Source organism: Trametes versicolor (assembly GCF_000271585.1).
Source record: "Trametes versicolor FP-101664 SS1 unplaced genomic scaffold TRAVEscaffold_1, whole genome shotgun sequence".
In the NCBI taxonomy this organism is placed as follows: Eukaryota; Fungi; Basidiomycota; class Agaricomycetes; order Polyporales; family Polyporaceae; genus Trametes; species Trametes versicolor.
This window is the reverse complement of record NW_007360321.1, coordinates 3,833,061-3,849,233: the sequence shown is the minus strand read 5'-3', so window position 1 is coordinate 3,849,233 and position 16,173 is coordinate 3,833,061. Positions and strand designations below refer to the sequence as shown.

General features: G+C 59.6%; 6 protein-coding genes across 6 annotated transcripts; 4 read left to right on the top strand and 2 right to left on the bottom strand.

Annotated features, from left to right (window-relative positions):
• Positions 1-294: 294 nt before the first annotated feature.
• Positions 295-3,383, top strand: TRAVEDRAFT_55766 (uncharacterized protein). The gene is made up of 3 exons (XM_008034224.1): positions 295-465; positions 519-2,460; positions 2,527-3,383. Exons 2-3 carry the CDS (start codon positions 543-545, stop codon positions 3,126-3,128), a joined length of 2,520 nt encoding a protein of 839 aa, XP_008032415.1. The 5' UTR covers positions 295-465; positions 519-542; the 3' UTR covers positions 3,129-3,383.
• An 801-nt stretch (positions 3,384-4,184) lies between these two features.
• Positions 4,185-6,947, top strand: TRAVEDRAFT_140384 (cytochrome P450 sterol C22-desaturase). The gene is made up of 5 exons (XM_008035040.1): positions 4,185-4,574; positions 4,691-4,804; positions 4,867-4,941; positions 5,434-6,417; positions 6,476-6,947. The coding sequence occupies exons 1-5, from the start codon at positions 4,255-4,257 to the stop codon at positions 6,540-6,542; spliced, it is 1,560 nt and encodes a 519-aa protein (XP_008033231.1). The 5' UTR covers positions 4,185-4,254; the 3' UTR covers positions 6,543-6,947.
• A 307-nt stretch (positions 6,948-7,254) lies between these two features.
• Positions 7,255-8,688, bottom strand: TRAVEDRAFT_62352 (uncharacterized protein; the record flags this gene model as incomplete). The annotated part of the gene is made up of 1 exon (XM_008034296.1): positions 7,255-8,688. The coding sequence occupies one exon, from the start codon at positions 8,686-8,688 to the stop codon at positions 7,591-7,593; it is 1,098 nt and encodes a 365-aa protein (XP_008032487.1). The 3' UTR covers positions 7,255-7,590.
• A 1,961-nt stretch (positions 8,689-10,649) lies between these two features.
• On the bottom strand, positions 10,650-12,117 carry TRAVEDRAFT_62351 (uncharacterized protein). Its single transcript, XM_008034295.1, has 3 exons — positions 11,580-12,117; positions 10,881-11,503; positions 10,650-10,810 (listed from the first exon to the last, which is right to left on the bottom strand). Exons 1-3 carry the CDS (start codon positions 11,642-11,644, stop codon positions 10,749-10,751), a joined length of 750 nt encoding a protein of 249 aa, XP_008032486.1. The 5' UTR covers positions 11,645-12,117; the 3' UTR covers positions 10,650-10,748.
• Positions 12,118-12,764: 647 nt separating this feature from the next.
• Positions 12,765-13,264, top strand: TRAVEDRAFT_111239 (uncharacterized protein; the record flags this gene model as incomplete). The annotated part of the gene is made up of 4 exons (XM_008035039.1): positions 12,765-12,884; positions 12,941-13,026; positions 13,069-13,144; positions 13,196-13,264. 4 exons carry the CDS (start codon positions 12,765-12,767, stop codon positions 13,262-13,264), a joined length of 351 nt encoding a protein of 116 aa, XP_008033230.1.
• Positions 13,265-13,800: 536 nt separating this feature from the next.
• Positions 13,801-15,037, top strand: TRAVEDRAFT_42416 (uncharacterized protein; the record flags this gene model as incomplete). The annotated part of the gene is made up of 4 exons (XM_008034039.1): positions 13,801-14,104; positions 14,159-14,417; positions 14,492-14,922; positions 14,994-15,037. The coding sequence occupies 4 exons, from the start codon at positions 13,801-13,803 to the stop codon at positions 15,035-15,037; spliced, it is 1,038 nt and encodes a 345-aa protein (XP_008032230.1).
• Between the last annotated feature and the right edge of the window lie 1,136 nt (positions 15,038-16,173).

Below are 16,173 nucleotides of genomic sequence, written 5' to 3'. Positions count from 1 at the left end.
ACCCCTCTGGCCTTCCACTCCCTCACACACCGACCTTGAAAAGTATCGCTATTACCTACGAGACCCTCGTGCTGTAGATGCTCTGAATATATTCGCATATCGAGTCTCTCATCATCGTATGCAGTACACCAATAGGCTGCTACATAGCCAGCTGCGTGTATGCGCGCCACTGACGGGCGCTAGTGCCAGTGGCGGCCGATCGCGCTCGAAACTGACGCCATAGCCGAGCGCGGCGACAACAGCGACGACTTTGTCTCTTGTCTCTTGCCGCCATCTTCATCTCCAACATCCGTCTTTTGTCAGTTTAGGGCTTGATACCAGGGATTCAGAACTCTGTGACCCACTAGGACACTTTGGTTTCGGTTTGGTTTATCGCCGTCTTGGGTCTACGAATCTATCGCGCTTGGTTACTGCGGGCTGTCGAAGCAACTTGAAAGAGGGACATATACCACAGAAAGTACTGAAGTACGTTCTGAAGACACTCTACGCACAAATTCCTCCCCTGAACCGCGTCTTAGCCACTCCAACGACAACGCACCCCCATGGCCCAGAGGCAACCCACACGCGCATCCATAGAGGAGGACATCGAAGAGACCCAGCGGCAGATCCGCGACTCTGCTGAGCTTATCCAGTCCGCGTTTGACAGCCTCAGCAGCCTGCACGGCCGCGTCACAGAGGTCGTCTCCCAGCGTGCTCAAGGACGAACGCCCACCGCCCCAATAAGACGCACGCGTAGATCGGTTGAAGATACCTCGGGTAGTTCAAGAGGCGGAGATGGAAGCTCCATGGACCCCGGTCACGACGCTATCCTCCTCTCCTCTCCCCCAAACCCGCCTGCAACTACGGCAGAGTCTACAACCCTTGGTTCTTCGCCTCCGGGACGGCCCCGCGCCCCCGACTCCACGCTCTCCAACCTGCGCAGCGAAATTATGATGTCTACCGAGAGCGTGCGTAGTCGCGCAGGTGAGCTGGACGAGCTCCGTCGAACAATCGTTCTGCACACACAGGACCGACAGCGACAAGAGGCGCTTCAGCGCATTCTGCTCGATTCTCCACACAGACTGGCAGGCACCAGCGCGCGAGAGGTGTTCACAGCGGACTCCAGTGCTAATCGCTCCTCGATCTCGTCCCTCCCGGCACGTAGCCGGCGACAGCTACTTGAGTCTTCCCTCCGACAGCGTTCTGCGGATGACTCTGCTACCTCTCTCGGAGCAATGGTCACTGCGCGGGCGGAGACCCGCAGGATGTCCCAGCGCATATCCGAAGGAGTGTCTCCCGCTCGTGCCATCTTAGATACCCCGACGCTCCCGCCCATCGCGTCGACTTCTGCACCCGCTCAAACCCGCACCCCCGCTTCGCAGATGCCACCCGGAATAGCGACGCGTCTGTCGCGTCTCGCGCAGGAGATCCAGCAGGACATCTCCCGCATTGCGCAGCAGAGCGAGTCCTTGATGTCGTGGATCAACGAGCACCGTACCCGGCTCGACGCCGGTCTGGCTGCGGCGCGTCCTTCCGCTCCCGAGCGTGACCGTTCGCCCTCGCCCAGCGCCAACCGCACTCCGCGGCCTTCTCATGCCAGCATCGCTATCGCCGCCGCCGCCGCCACTTCCGCCCCGATACCCGAAACGGGCACCAGCATATCACCAAGGGGCATGACGTTCACCCCTCGTAATGTATCCTCCAGCACCGGTCAAGCACGCTCAGATACCAGGACGAGAGGCGAAGGAGATGAGAGCAGCACGGCGTTCCCGCGCATTCCATCGAGGCGACGGCTGGACGCTACGCAAGCTTACGGGTCGCTACGCGCTCAGACCGGCGAGGCGGTCGAATGGGCAACCCCTCCTTCCCGCGGTGCAAACCGTGATGGGCCGCTCGGTCGCAGCTCGCGCATGGACGGCGGCTCTCCCTCTTCAAGCACCCAAATACCCGCACTGGGAGCTTCCACACCAGGCTCAAGCAACGTGCTTCAGTCGGACCCTGAGCTCGCGCAGTCCATGGCCCGTGTCCGCAGCGCAATTGCCCTCGCCCGCGCCCGCCAGGCGCGGCGGCATGGCGGGGAAGACGACGACGAGCCGACCGAGACGCGGAATTACCGCGTCCGACGGCGGCTCAATGCAGACGGGGACGAGGACCAGCAGCGCGTCCCCATGCGCGCCATTCGCAACTTCTCGTGGCGCAGGGGCGAGAACCGCGATAGCTGGGACTTCGATGACGACGATGCGGACGCCAGGCGGGCGTGGGCGGAGGGGTCGACGTCGTATGACGATGATAGGGCCGAGGACGAAATCGCATGGTACGGCGCGCTGCAAAGGCTGGATGCCATGTCCCGCGACCGGGCGGGCAGCCAGACGGAGCAGCACCAGCGACGGTGGGAATCGATGTTCCGAATGGACGACGATGGGTCGCCCGTGGACGCTAACGGGGATGAAACTACGTACCCTGTCAACCTGGGACAGCGGGGTGAGTTCTTCGCGTGCCTTCACCGGTCCGCCCGAGACACAACACTGACTGCGCTTTGCCAATCAGCGATTGCCTCGAGCTCGAGCCGGCAAAGTAGTGACACCACTGCAGACCGAGCGAGCGAGTACGAGCGTAACCGGTCAGCGATGATTGCTCGCGCACATGCGTTGACCTCGTCAATGGCCACCCCGGGTTCGCTCAGCCGCTCCAGCACGACCCTTCCGCCGCCACCTCCTGCACCGCCCGCCGCCCGGCCGTTCTCGCTTGTGTCAACCACGCAGAACACACCCGGCTCGTTGTGGAACGACTCGGGCGTGCGCGTGCGCATTCGGTCAGCAGTCGCCCGCCTGGACGAAGACATGCGCGCACTCGACGCGGCCAGGGATCGGGCCCAGTCTTCCCAGCCGTTGATGCGCTCATCTTTCTGGCCGCCGGACTATGCGGACGGGGACCTGCCCAGCTCGCCTCTGGATCGCTCGATGGCCGCCGGGGCAGGCGATGGGGACCTGGAGCAGCCCGTCTGGGGCTCGCCGACGCCGTTCCACCCGAGCCCGCTGCCGCTGCCGCGGGTGGAGAATGTGAGTAGTTTGCAGGTGCGGAGTCGTGCGTATGGAGGCGCGAAGGTTGCGCGTATGTCGCGCCGCCGTGCTCCCGTGGCTGGTCGATGATCTTGCGGCTCGCGTCGATGCTCTCGACGCGCCGTTACTGTCACGGACATACAGCTCGAACGGGGCCCAGAGTTTCAAGAATCTGAAGGATCTTTCCCCTCTTGGCCACCGCTAGCTTTCTAGCCTTGCACCTGGATTCTGCCATGTCCGAACTACTATCTGCCCAATATGAAGATTCCCAGCTGTTCCGCTTCCACTGGAATCGGTTATCAGCTTTGAGTGTACTTCCCCTTCACGTTATCAAATCGAGAGGCCCCCGTTATACCTTTTCGCGACTCTTCGCGCGAGGCGGGTAACCAGCACTGCCAAGAGGTACACGGGTCTAGGCATGTACACCTATGTACACCCAGTGTACACCCGCGTCCTCCCCGCATCGCCGTCCGATGCAGCTGCTCAGGATTTTTTTTCGATGAGTCTATCGTTATGATATACAATAGATGTCTGGGCAGTGGAGGTTCCAATTGTGAGGAAGTAAGCTTCGAGTGCGGGGTTTTCACCGTGCACATGCACATCTGGGCTCCAAACTCATTCCATTTTTGAGAAGCCCCCCGCATCTAGGGAAACATCAAGCTGGGTAGCAAGGCTGACATCTGTGCCTCCGCTAGTGGAGCGGTCTGAACTTCGCGAATGGGCCCTCCCTGAAAGTGGTGTTTTTGACGAGTGTATTCATCATGGATGTCTTGATCTTGTGCTGTCAAATTGAAATCCTTCTTAGGTTAGATGGGATGACTGTTTGGCACGGCCCGAACGCAGCTGTGTGTCACCGGCCTGGGCAGAGGACGATGTAAGCGAGATGAGGTTTTTGAGGGGAAGTTGGGCGCGGCAGCCGAGGAGGAGGCCGGCCGCGTCGGGCGTGATGACCGGTATCGGACCGGAAGGAGATATGATACGCGACCACGTGAGTGTGACAGGCCCGTGCGTGACAGTAAAGTGCTCGAAAATCGACCGATTCCTGCGCGAGCCAATGGGAGGACGCGTAGAGCAGGGTGTGAAGGAGAGTGAGGGTGTTTGTAAGTGTGGCAGGATCGTTGTCTGGCCCGTTTGAAGCTTTCCTGTCCGGCGCTGTTCCCTCCCCTCAAGTACTCTCCTCCCCGTCCAGGACTCTCCTCACCGTCCAGCGACGACCATGGCGTCCGCTCTCAGAGACCGCTCGTCGTCCGCCGTCGTCCCCTCCATCACCGCCGACGTGCTCGACCACATCTCCATCCCCTCCTTCCTCTCCGCACCCGCAGGAACGGCGACATGGTTGTACACCACCCTCGCTATCGTCCTTAGTCTCCTCGCGCTCGAGCAATCTGTCTACCGGTATAAGAAGCGTCACCTGCCCGGTGACAACTGGACAATTCCTATCATCGGCAAGTTCGCGGACAGCGTGAAGCCCACGATGGAGGGCTACCTCAGGCAGTGGAATTCGGGTGCGCTCTCTGCGCTCAGCGTGTTCAACATGTGAGAACTCTTTTTCTTGGCGCGTGGCTCCGTTTATAGCTAGTCACTGACCATTTCCACGCTGCTGCCAAACTCAATTGCCTCCGTGTTGCTGTGCTCAATTTCTATGCACGCAGCTTCATCGTCATGGCGTCGTCAAACGAGTACTCGCGCAAGATTCTGAACTCGCCTACGCACGCCGAGCCGTGCCTGGTATACTCCGCGAAGCAGATCCTGCGCCCCGATAACTGGTAAGAAGCTGCCCCGTGCCATGCCCCACCCGTGATTAACCTTCCCGCGCGCCTCCGTCCAGGGTCTTCCTTACTGGAAAGGTTCATGTGGAGTACCGCCGCGTACTTAATGGCTTGTTCACTCGCAAGGCTCTTGGGTACGTAACATCTTTCTATGCTGTTTCTACCGCGGGTTTTGCTTCTTTCGTTTCGCCACGCATTCTGCGAATATTTAAGGGCCCAGATGGGTCCAGAAATGAGCTATATGCGCAGAGAGAGCCTATCAAATGCGTAACAGATGTTATCTGGTATAAGGCGCTTCCGGGTTTGTGTTATGCCTTGGCATTGAGTTGATAGCAGCGTCATGTGCCGTATACCAGGTCGTCGGATGTCCCGAACGGCTACTATATGCGCAGAGAACGCCAATCAAACGCGTAATCGTGTGTACTAGTCGCTATCTGGTATAAGGCGCTTCCGGGTTTGCGTTACGCCGTTGCATTGAGTTCATAACAGCGCCATGCGCCGTATACCAGGTTGTAGGATGCCACAAACGACTGTTCTTTGCGTGGCCATCTTCGATGGACTCCACCTGTCAAAATGCTTGCGTTTGCTTGGCTCTAACAGCGTACTGACCAACCATCTCTATCTAGTATCTACGTTGGCATTCAGGACCAGATTACCCGCAAGTACCTCAAGCAATGGCTCGCGGATGCTGCTGCGGACCCGTCCCCGAAGCCCATCATGATGACCTGCCGTGACCTGAACATGGAGACCTCTCTGCGCGTGTTCTGTGGAGAGCACATCAACGACGCCGCGGCACGCGAGATCGGCGAGAAGTACTGGTCGATCACCGTCGCGCTCGAGCTCGTCAACTTCCCGCTCGCGCTCCCCGGTACGAAGGTCTACAGGGCAATCCAGTGCCGCAAGGCCGCGCTCAAGCACCTCGAGAACGCGGCCGCGCTCAGCAAGAAGGCGATGGCCGCCGGCAAGGAGCCCGAGTGCATGCTCGACCACTGGGTGCGCTCGATGGAGGAGCCGACGTACAAGGGCCGCAAGGACTTCTCCGACCTCGAGATGGCCATGGTCGTCTTCTCCTTCCTCTTCGCGTCGCAAGACGCGATGAGCTCCGGCCTCATCTACGGCTTCCAGCACCTGACCGACCACCCCGAGATCCTCGCGAAGGTCCGCGCCGAGCAGGACCGCGTCCGCGCGGGCGACTACGAGCGCCCGGTGACGCTCGAGATGCTGGACGCCATGCCGTACCTGCGCGCGTTCGTGCGCGAGAGCCTGCGCGTGAAGCCCCCCGTCACGATGGTGCCGTACAAGACGCTCAAGGCGTTCCCGATCTCAGACGACTACACGGTACCGGTGGGGAGCATGGTCATCCCGTCGTTTTACAACTCGCTGCACGACCCGGAGGTGTTCCCGCAGCCGGACGAGCTTTCGCCTGAGCGCTGGCTGGACCCGGAGGGGAGCGCGAACCAGAACCCGAAGAACTACCTCGTGTTCGGGAGCGGGCCGCATAAGTGCATCGGGCTCGAGTACGCGATGATGAACATGGCGCTCGTGCTTGCGGACGCGGTCGCGCTCATGGACTTTGAGCATGTGCGCACGGAGCAGAGCGACAAGGTCCAGTGAGTACCCTTTTTCCGCGTTCCCCGCAGCGACGTCATTGCTAACATGTACCCGCAGGATCATTGCGACGCTCTTCCCCCAGGACGGCTGTCTGATGAAGTTCACCCCGCGCGTGCACGCATGAGCACGCCGTTCCGGTCCAGAGGCGGCCTGCGCCGCGCACGCGTACCTACGGGGCGAAAGTACTATTATTCATACGACCCACATACCTACCGACCTTCCCGTTACCCTAGTAGACGCAGACCTCGCATGGCTGCCCCCCACCGTTCGCTGCTCTCCGCTCGCTGTTTCTTGCACCAATCATCATATATCCGCATTACCATCCTCGGTTTGCTGGTACCACGGACGACTGGTGTGCGGATGTGTATGGCGGCGGCGGGAGTGTTGTCGGTGGATGCGCGGACCCACCCACCCAATCGAAAGTACAAAGCTTACGGTGTATCAGTTTTCTTTGGTTCCCTGTCACGACCTCACGGCCACGACTCGATGTCTACTACAAGTTCGCATTATTCATTGTGCATGATGATCTGCCTCCGTCTGCTATGTTTCGTGACGTTACTTTTGGTATCAACGTAAGCACTGTACATACAGCTGCAGCTGCCCACCGGCACGGTGTAGTCGTCCGAGATCGAGATCGGAAATGCCTTCACTACAAATAGAGCCAAACGAAAAAAGTAACCCCTTCACTACAAACAGTGCCAAACGAAATAAGGAGGAAATTTCAATAACACGGTCTATATGTATGCCTGTTATGGTAGAGATGCATATGATGTCATCGGAATCCTTGAGCAGTCTATCATTCATTCTACGCGCATGTTGTGCTCGAGTAAGTGAGTATAGAATTCCGGGTGAGTACAGAAGTGACATGAGTGGGTACAGAAGTGGGTGAGTACAGAGCATATGGTCTACAACAAAGGAAATCCCAGCGTCCGGGCTGCCTATAGGTAGTTAGAAATAACGAAACTTTAGAGATGTACGTAGATACTAGAACACGGATAGAGATGTGCGGATATGGAGGCGTGGTACAACAACAGTAGCAGAGAGATGAGCAGGCATGGTATGATAGAGGCGTACATGTGGTATCGTCCAGTCGATGGTATTGGTCGGTATAGTGGTTTTGTGGGCGTTCGCAACCCAAGAGTGTCCCCTGTCGATCGACCCCCCGCGAGCAGTCAACGCCGCGCCCACCACTCACCCTTCGCGCTCGCCTTCGCGCTCTGCTTAGCCGCGTTCGCTAAAGCCGCAATCTTGTTGCCCTTCAGCCAGGCGCCATGTATATCCCCGATACAACGCGAGCCGGCCGACCCCTTGAGATGCCGCCCGAGCGCGTCCCTGCGAGAGACGGCGAGCCAACACCCGCCCACCATGTCCACCTCCCCATACTTTCGCACCTGTTTCTGGATGGGCAGCACTGCCGCCGGCAAGGTAGGGTCCTGTGGCACGTACCCATGCTTGACGGCCAGTGCCACGGGCAACCCACAGCACAACCACTTATCAGGGTCGTCGATATGTGTCAGAATATGACGATTGAGATCCGCCGACGACCTCGACGTCCAGTCCTGGTTGCAGTAGGGACAGCCGCCCGGGCGCGGGCTCGAGGGCGTGGATGGGGCGGGGAGCGCGGCGGAGGGGTCGACGCGGCGGTTGCGCCGCGGGGTCGTCTTTACAGGGCTAGTGCCGCCGTCGGATGCCGGGCTGAAGGCAGAGGAGGACGCACGCGCGTTCCGGGATGAGGATGTGGGGTAGGGAGCCGCGGCTTGCACGCGCTTCTTGCCCTCGCGTTTCGAGGGCGCGGCCCCGTCGCGCACACCCGAGCTCTGCATCAGATCCAGGCGGGTGCGGACGGATTTCACGGCATCGTCCATGTGCTCGTCCCCCACGAGCACGAGCGGAGAGGCGGCGAGGGAGGATGGGGTGGGGGGCGGGAGGGTGGACGGCGCCGAGGAGACGTCCGTGCCCGAGACCGCAAGAGACGGACACGGGGAGGGAGGGGCGAAGTAAAAGTCGTCAAAAGAAAGCCCCCGCACGACCGGGAAGGGCTCCAGCTGAGGGAGCACTTCCATCTGTGCTAGGCGTGCGGGCGTGGGGGGGAGTGGGGGTGCGTACGCGACGAAGGGCGCGGCGAAGACGGGAAGGGGGTTGACATCCTCAGCTTCGGGATCCCCATCCGGGGCCGCGGGGTCCTCGAACATCTTAGGGTCAATCCATTCATCGAATTCGCGCAGGAATTTGGCCTCTTCCGTGTCAATGTGCGCGTTCGGGTCCGACATATCGAGGGTAGGGTCGGCGGGCGATGGTGCGTGGAGGACAGCTGAACGCGCTGGGGAAAGCGAAGGAGATGGAGGAAAGCAGAGCAGCGCGAGACGCGCAATTTAAAGGCATAGCGGGATGCATGCTGCAGCACCACAAAGACTGTCGAGACAAAGGATGCGAATTCGAGGCAGAGTGGGTGCGGCGGGAGACTCGTAGCAGAGGAACCCCGCGATTTCTCGCTGTAGAGAGCAAGATAGACGCCCGCCGTCATGGCCCAAAAGGGGTATCTACCTGGCCAAAAGCCCACAAATTCCTAAACACTCGCCACAAATCGCGAGCGACAGGCATAATATTCAAGGTTTTCAGAGTGGCATTCCCACGCCTCCCCGAATGCATTTCGTTCAGGCACATGCATCATACATGTACACCCTCTCCCTTACTGCCCACAGTTATTTTCATTCTATCTGGGCGTGTCGCCGACAACATGGACTGCAGCACTCCGGGTTCCATCGTCACATCGAGCCCGTACTTGACGCCAAAAGTTTGTGGCACGGCGGCCGGCCGAGAAGGTGGGTGCAGCCTTACAACGAAAACTACAACGCGACAGGATTTTTTTAACCGACGGCACTTCTCGCGGCAGAGCTGACGAGGCCCGCCTTTCTACAGGACCCTCAAAAGACGCGGGACACGTGCGGCGCGTGGCGTCGCAGCCACAAACGGAAGTTGAGGCAAACACCTCAGGTACTCTGACGAAGCAGCCGGAACAGTACTGAACACGAGGCGAGCACGAGGCGTTCAAGGAGCCTCGGAGTTGCACCCGTCACCCGGAGTCGGGCGGCGGAAGCCTAGATCTACGCTCGTCGCTGAGACCCTAGAAGTCGCAGTGCACGCCCCGCGAGCCGTGCGTACACAAACGCCATTTTGCAACCGACGTCGCCCCGCAAAGCTCTTGACACCAAGTCAGTCCTCGGATGGTCTGCGCGCGAGGCGGTGACCGCGCACAAAGCCCTCTGTGGCGGAAGACGAGGGGTATCCTGCACGAGGTAGCGCAGAAGCTTCCGAGCGCCATCCCCGAATCTCCGCAAGACAACGTTGCTATCGAGATCGGAGCAACCCATGCGGCGTGAGGGCACGGCACGAGGTAGGTTCGACGTGAATCGCCAGCAGCCTCTCGTTCGGGGCGGCTGACCCTCGAAAGTATGTCCACTGGGAGACGGGACATGTTCACTACTACCAGTACGTGGCGACATGTACTGTTCGCCCGACGCTGGGTACACTAGCGGGCTAACGCGTATGCCGGGAGGCGGAAGACAATGTTGGGCCCGAGGCATTTACTCGCCCCCGCTAGCCCAGTATCAAGCTCAGACATAGCGTCACAGCTTTGCGCCGCTCCTCCATACGTGAGTGCCCTCATTATTATTATTATTATTATAATCCGAGTTTATTATCCGCTGCAGGGAGATTCCCTATGTCAGATAGTACATACAGGAGGAGTGGACTACGAGAGGGGCGCGAGATGGGACGTGTGCATGGGAAGAGTGCCCTCAAATCGGATGTTCCATCCCAGACTCAAGGATGCTATCGACAGGAGATCGTCCTCCGTCTGTGTTCTGAGGTGGGCATACACACGCGAACCGCACGCCTTCGAATGTGGGATTGACACGGGCTTCCACGTGCGGACACGCCTTCTGACAGATCGGATGTGGACAAAGGGCCTCGGGAGAGAGTCGGAGGGGTGCGATTGGGCCGGCGCTGCGGTGCCACTCGATGCTGCACTAAACCACGTCCGGACTCCCAGGAACAGCATTAGGTTTTTGCTCTCAAAGAGGAAGGACGGCGGACAGAAGGCCCCAAAGACTGCCAAGTCCCCGCCGCCGCGGAGACTAGACCTCCCCTTCTTTCCCCTCCTCAGAGTCCCCAGCTTGATGCGAGCGACACGCCGGCCCGAGTCGACGGTGGAAGACAACCAATCCCCGCCGTGCCTGGCTTGTCTCCCGTACGCACCGCATAGTATACACCCCGAAACTTACAATGGAACGACGCACTCCATGAACCCTATAACCACGTCCTAACCCGTCTAAACGACCTTCACAACGCCCCCGCGCGCACTCTCCTGGATGCTCCCAAAGCTCTGGCTCTCTGCGGCACCCACAATGCAAGCAGCGTCAGTGATGCCCCCGTACAGCACTTGCACAGCACACCGACGCACCTCCTTGCCTGCCCAGCGAGTTCGGCCGCAGCGGCGAGAGCGTATGCAGCGTCGACACGGGGGTCGTCGGCGACTCCGCCGCGCCCGCCGTCCCCCACTCAGGTCTGCTCAGCACGCTCACCGGACTGCTCCCTCCCGCCCCAGCCCCAGCGCCCGCCGTCGCCATTGCGCCATATCCCCAACTCGGCCCCGCGCCCATGTTCGCGCCGCCCGACTCGGCCGCCGCGGCGCTCCGGAGGTACGCCGTGGAGGGTGCGACCCGCCGCCGCCGCCGCTTGCGCAGGTACACGAGCAGGCCGCCTATGAGTCCGGCGACGATGAGGGTCCCAATGACGACCACGACGACGATGAGGATGATCATGCTGCGGGCTGTCCCTGTCGAACTGCTGGCATGCTCCGTAGGCCCTGCGGCTGCGGATGTGAAGGTGGAGGAGGCGGTGGGTGTGCTCGTGGCCGTAAGGAAGACATCGGTGCTTGCGGTCGAGGATAATGAGAGGATGGGGGGTGGCAGCGGGACGGACGTGGGTGAGAGCGAATCCGATGCCGTGGTCTGTCCTGCGGCTAGGATGGTGCCGGTGAGGGGCACGATGTCCGTCGCGGTGGTCTCGATATGTGCGACCCGGCTATGAACAACATATCGTGCGTCAGATCGTGTGTCTTCCTGGGCCGTGCGGGCGAAGAGGGCACGAAAATACTGACTGTGAGTGCGCATCGATGTCGAGTGATGATGATGTGTCGCCGTTTTCATTTTTCCGTGGTGACATTACGGGTGTAGGATCCTAGTGCATAACCAGCGCTGAAGAAGTCCAAGGACTGTCGATATCCCAGATACCAGCAGATCGAAGTCTGAAGTCTGAAGAAAGCAAGCGCAAGGTTTGTTGGGCAGCGTTAACTGACAGCCCCAGGGCAGGGCAGGGGGCGCGGCGGTGGCGGCAGCAGGAAACAAGACCGGGATCCCAGCGGGGGCATCGACCGCGGTACTTGTCCTGCTCGTATCAGGTTTGCAGGTCCGCCCGGGCTGATTGATGCGAGGCTGCTGGGAGGCGAGCGACGGGTTATGGGCACGGACGGCGACTTCGACGTGGGGGGCGCTGCCCCGCTGCCGTAAGAAACCCCCAAGGTGCTGTGCAGAATATGTGCAGGGGGCGCGCAATCAGCGTGTGTTGGATGCTGCCAGACGGTGGTGATGGTGGCAGCCCGCTGATCCCCGTCACTGCGGCCTAACGCTCTGTCAGTCTCGTCTCCCTGGGATGTCGCGCGACTGAGTCGAGTTCGCTGCTGCTTGTAGCGGCCAGAAGTGCCCCAAGAGACCGTAGCAACGTATACGAGATTGAGCGCACATTTCCACAATGTTTGGACGGCGGAAGCAGAGAACGCCATTGAGATGTGTCTTGATTACTTCTCATCAGCCGGGTAAAGCCGAACTTGCTGATCGTGCTAGGGATACTGGCCGTAACTGACGTGATCTTCGAGTTCCCCGAGATCGATTCGTGGTCGTGCAGTCAGCAGCGCGCAGGGCTTGGCAAGGAGAGCTCGTCGCCGGACACGTCGTGGGCGTGAGCAACCCGCCGCCCGCAGCCGCGCGTATTTGACGCGCCGCCCGATATTGCACGCGTGCCGTCATTCCACGTGACCGCGTCCCAGTGACGTCAAGCTACGATGGCTGGCGTCCGCGACAGGAAACGGACTTGCGCCGTTGGATCTCGCGCTCCTCACCGCGTAATAGCGTGCGCTGACGAGTGACGCACCGACGTCATCTCTCCAGCGCACAGACTACTTCAAGCGCGGGGCCGTCGCTCGTCTCCTCCCACCCACAACAACCCACCATCCGCCAAACTCTCTTCTTACCACCACCACCACCCTCTCATCAACATCACGATGTCCATGTTCCGCACTGCGTTCTCTGCCTCGGCTCGCTCTGCTATTGCGAGCAGCTCGCGTGGATTCCACTCGACGCCCGCGGCGTTCAAGGTGACGGAGAAGGTCGCCGAGGTTGCCGACAAGGTATGCTGCTACTCATGCGAAGTAAAAGACGAGGTATTCATCACACGGCTCTGTAGGTGAACAAGAAGGTCGGCCAGACTCTCGCATCTGCCATTGAGAAGGGTGAGGAGGCCACAGAAAAGACCAAGGAGACTCTCGGTGAGTATATGCTATGCGTTACAACCACCCATGCGTTGTTGACCAGTCGTGGCACTCTGTCAGGCACCGCCAAGGAGAAGGCATCCGAGGCATCATCAGTAGCAGGCCAGAAGGCGAACCAGGTATGTCCAAAATGGTTTTGAACGTCGTATATATGCTCACCATTCCTGTAGACTGCTGCTGGTGCCCGGGAAGGTGCACGGGACTTCAAGGCTGATGTCAAGAAGGAGGCTCGCAAGTAAATCCGACGACCTTGTCCCATGACTGTATCAACACCCACACTGTATAATAGCCATACATTCGCTCTGAACTCGCCATAATTTTACCTTGACGATGAGTCCTCCATCTAACGCTCAAAGTGTGTGCATGAAGGTGGAAGACGCTTTTGAGTCCTACGACTTTTTACAATGCTAGTAAGCTCACGTTAGCTAGTCAACAGTTCTCGGTTAGTAAGGTCACTACTACTCGGTAAGGCTAATCACACGCATTTCAATAAAATGTAGACTGGGTCAATCTTCGGCAAATTCAAATCTAGGTCCCATCAGACTGTTAACGTTCACACCGACAGGGCCTGAAGGATGTGCAGACCGCCTGAGACCGATATGCGGCATGCCTCGATCTTCTCAAAGGTACCGAACCGTCAACGATACCAGGTCATGACCGCTGAATTGACAACAACAGCATGCTCACCGTCCTCGGACCTCCTTGTCCTTCAAACTCATCTAGGCGACCGTACCTTCGCCCGGCAGGCAAGTGGGGACTGCGCTAGGGCCTTGTAATGACATCCTGCCGGTCTTCTCTCCAGCCCCTACTCTGGACAACATACCTGATCTGGACAACATGTTCATACTGGTCTGCGTCGGCGACGGTCCTCAACGTCACCATCGATGATACCTACGGAGACACGCTCACTGGGGGTTCAATGCACTACTCCCCGGAGAACGCATGGAAGGCGAACTTGAACTGTACGGGCTGCAAGGCGCAGCCGGACCCGCTATCCGCACTCGGCGGGACTTGGCACGAGAGTGCTATACCGCAGAGCGGGTCTGCCGTTGTCCCTACAGTCGTAGTCGAATTTGAAGGTACGCATTCCTCGTTTCAATGAGCGACGGCGCGCTGAGCTGGATGTATGCTAGGATCCGCGGTGTATGTGTACTGCATAATCCCGGACTCACGCGCAAGCGTAGATGGCTTCCCAAATATGCGCTTCGTGCTTGATGGCGTGCTCGCCGGATCGTACTCGCTGAAGCCGCCCGCGGGGACCGGGGCGTACGACTACCACACGCTCGTGTTCGCGAGCCAGTCGCTCGCGTCAGAGTTGCACGTCCTGGAGATTGAGAACGGCGTGCCCCAGTCTGGGGGGTCGATTCTCCTGCTGGATTACATCCTGTATACGTACGTCTCGCATGCACATACTGGGTACTTCTTGTCTCGCAAGTAGACATGCACTAACACAGCATTCCCCCCAGCACGGACGCTAACGTCACGAGCGTTGCAACGAATGTATCCTCCATCCCCCTTTCCACCGTGTCCGCATCCGCGACCCCGATCCCTACGACCCAACCGACCGGTGGCCTCTCCCAACCTGGCGGGAGCGGGTACTCAAACATCCTGCGCATAGCCCTCGGCGTAACGTTCGGAGGCGGACTCCTGGTGACCGCGGCACTCGCGTGGGCGACCGCGTGGTACAACAAGCGCAAACGGCAACAACGCGTCGCGCCCTCGACAGAGTTCATGCGACAGATCGAGATGGGAGATGCACCAACGTTCGGCGGTGCGAGATCGGGGCCGGGGATGGGTGCCAGTGTCAGCGCAGCGGAGGGGGCGGGGCGGACGACGCGAGAGCCTTCGAGTCCTGCGGCGGGGGCTCTGACGGAAGCTATGGGTGTAGCTGTCAGTGGTGCGTGTGTAGCAACGGCTGTGGCTGGGATGGTTGCGCTTACGTATGTCTTCTGCGCATCCATATGTCAGATGAAGCTGGGCCCTCTTCTGGGATCCTGGAGGTGTCGAGGTAGCATGGCCTCGGCCAATATACCAGTGTATGTTGCGCAGAACTTGCCTGAGGTTGCTGCTATGTTGGATGGCCTGTCCCTCGGATACCTGTGCATGGCGTGGTCAGAGAGGGCCGTCCATGTATTTTCAAACTAACCTCGAGGAGACCTTCGTCGAGACCCAATGTACGGCCGTCTAAGTCACGTTGGCGTATGTACAGTCGCTGCCACGACGGGAACTCGCTCGTTTCCTCTGGCCGAAAACGGAGCAAAAATCCCACCGGCGTAGTAACCTTTTCGTATGTTGTCCTCTTTTTCGACGAAAAGCCTTTGAAAAGGCTCGTGCACGTGACAAACTTACGAAAAGGTAACTGCTTGCCGCGCCTTTTCTACAGGTTTTCCGAAGAGGAAAACGCGCTCATCCCCGCCGTGTGCTGGATTCACCGCGTTGGGACATACACCGTCGCGATCACGTGCACGCGTGCGGTGCCGACGTCGACACGCGGGTTGTCCTCGTTCCCTTCACATCGTGCCTAAGTTCCTCGCCGGGTGCGTCACACCGGAGTGGGGGGTACAATCGAGGGGCAGACAGCGCGCATGAGGGTTTGACTTTGACCACCACCACCACCACCACCACCACCACCACCGCCTGCCCGAGTGCTGCCTTGCTCAAATCCTCCCATCCGGGAGCACTGGCACTCGACGTCGTCTCCGCCTTCCATCTGTCTGCGATTGCCGGCTTCATGCTTTGCGGCACACCACGCGCACGAGATACCACGAGCCTCAGCCTCCTCGCGGTCCGGACTCGCCACAGCAGTGGCCCCTGCGCCTGTCGATATTGCGGCACCTCCAAGTCAAATGAGCATCCGTGTACCAATGTCTCGGAGGTCCGTCCAGTCTGTCCCCCGTATCACTCGCCAACTGACAACAATCGCCCACAAATAGCAGCTGCTCCAAGGACGTGCTGTAGGCGTGAGGCACGGCCAGCGACGCGTTCCACGCACGCCACCGCCGTCCGCGCACCCCTACGCGACAGCCGTCATACAGCAGCACTTGAGCTGAGCCCTATTCTTGCCGGGCACGGCGATTGCCCTCACGGTCGTCAGTGGGTGAGTGCCGCAGATCTCCCGTCATCCCCAGAAGGCGCCTCGTGCGCGATA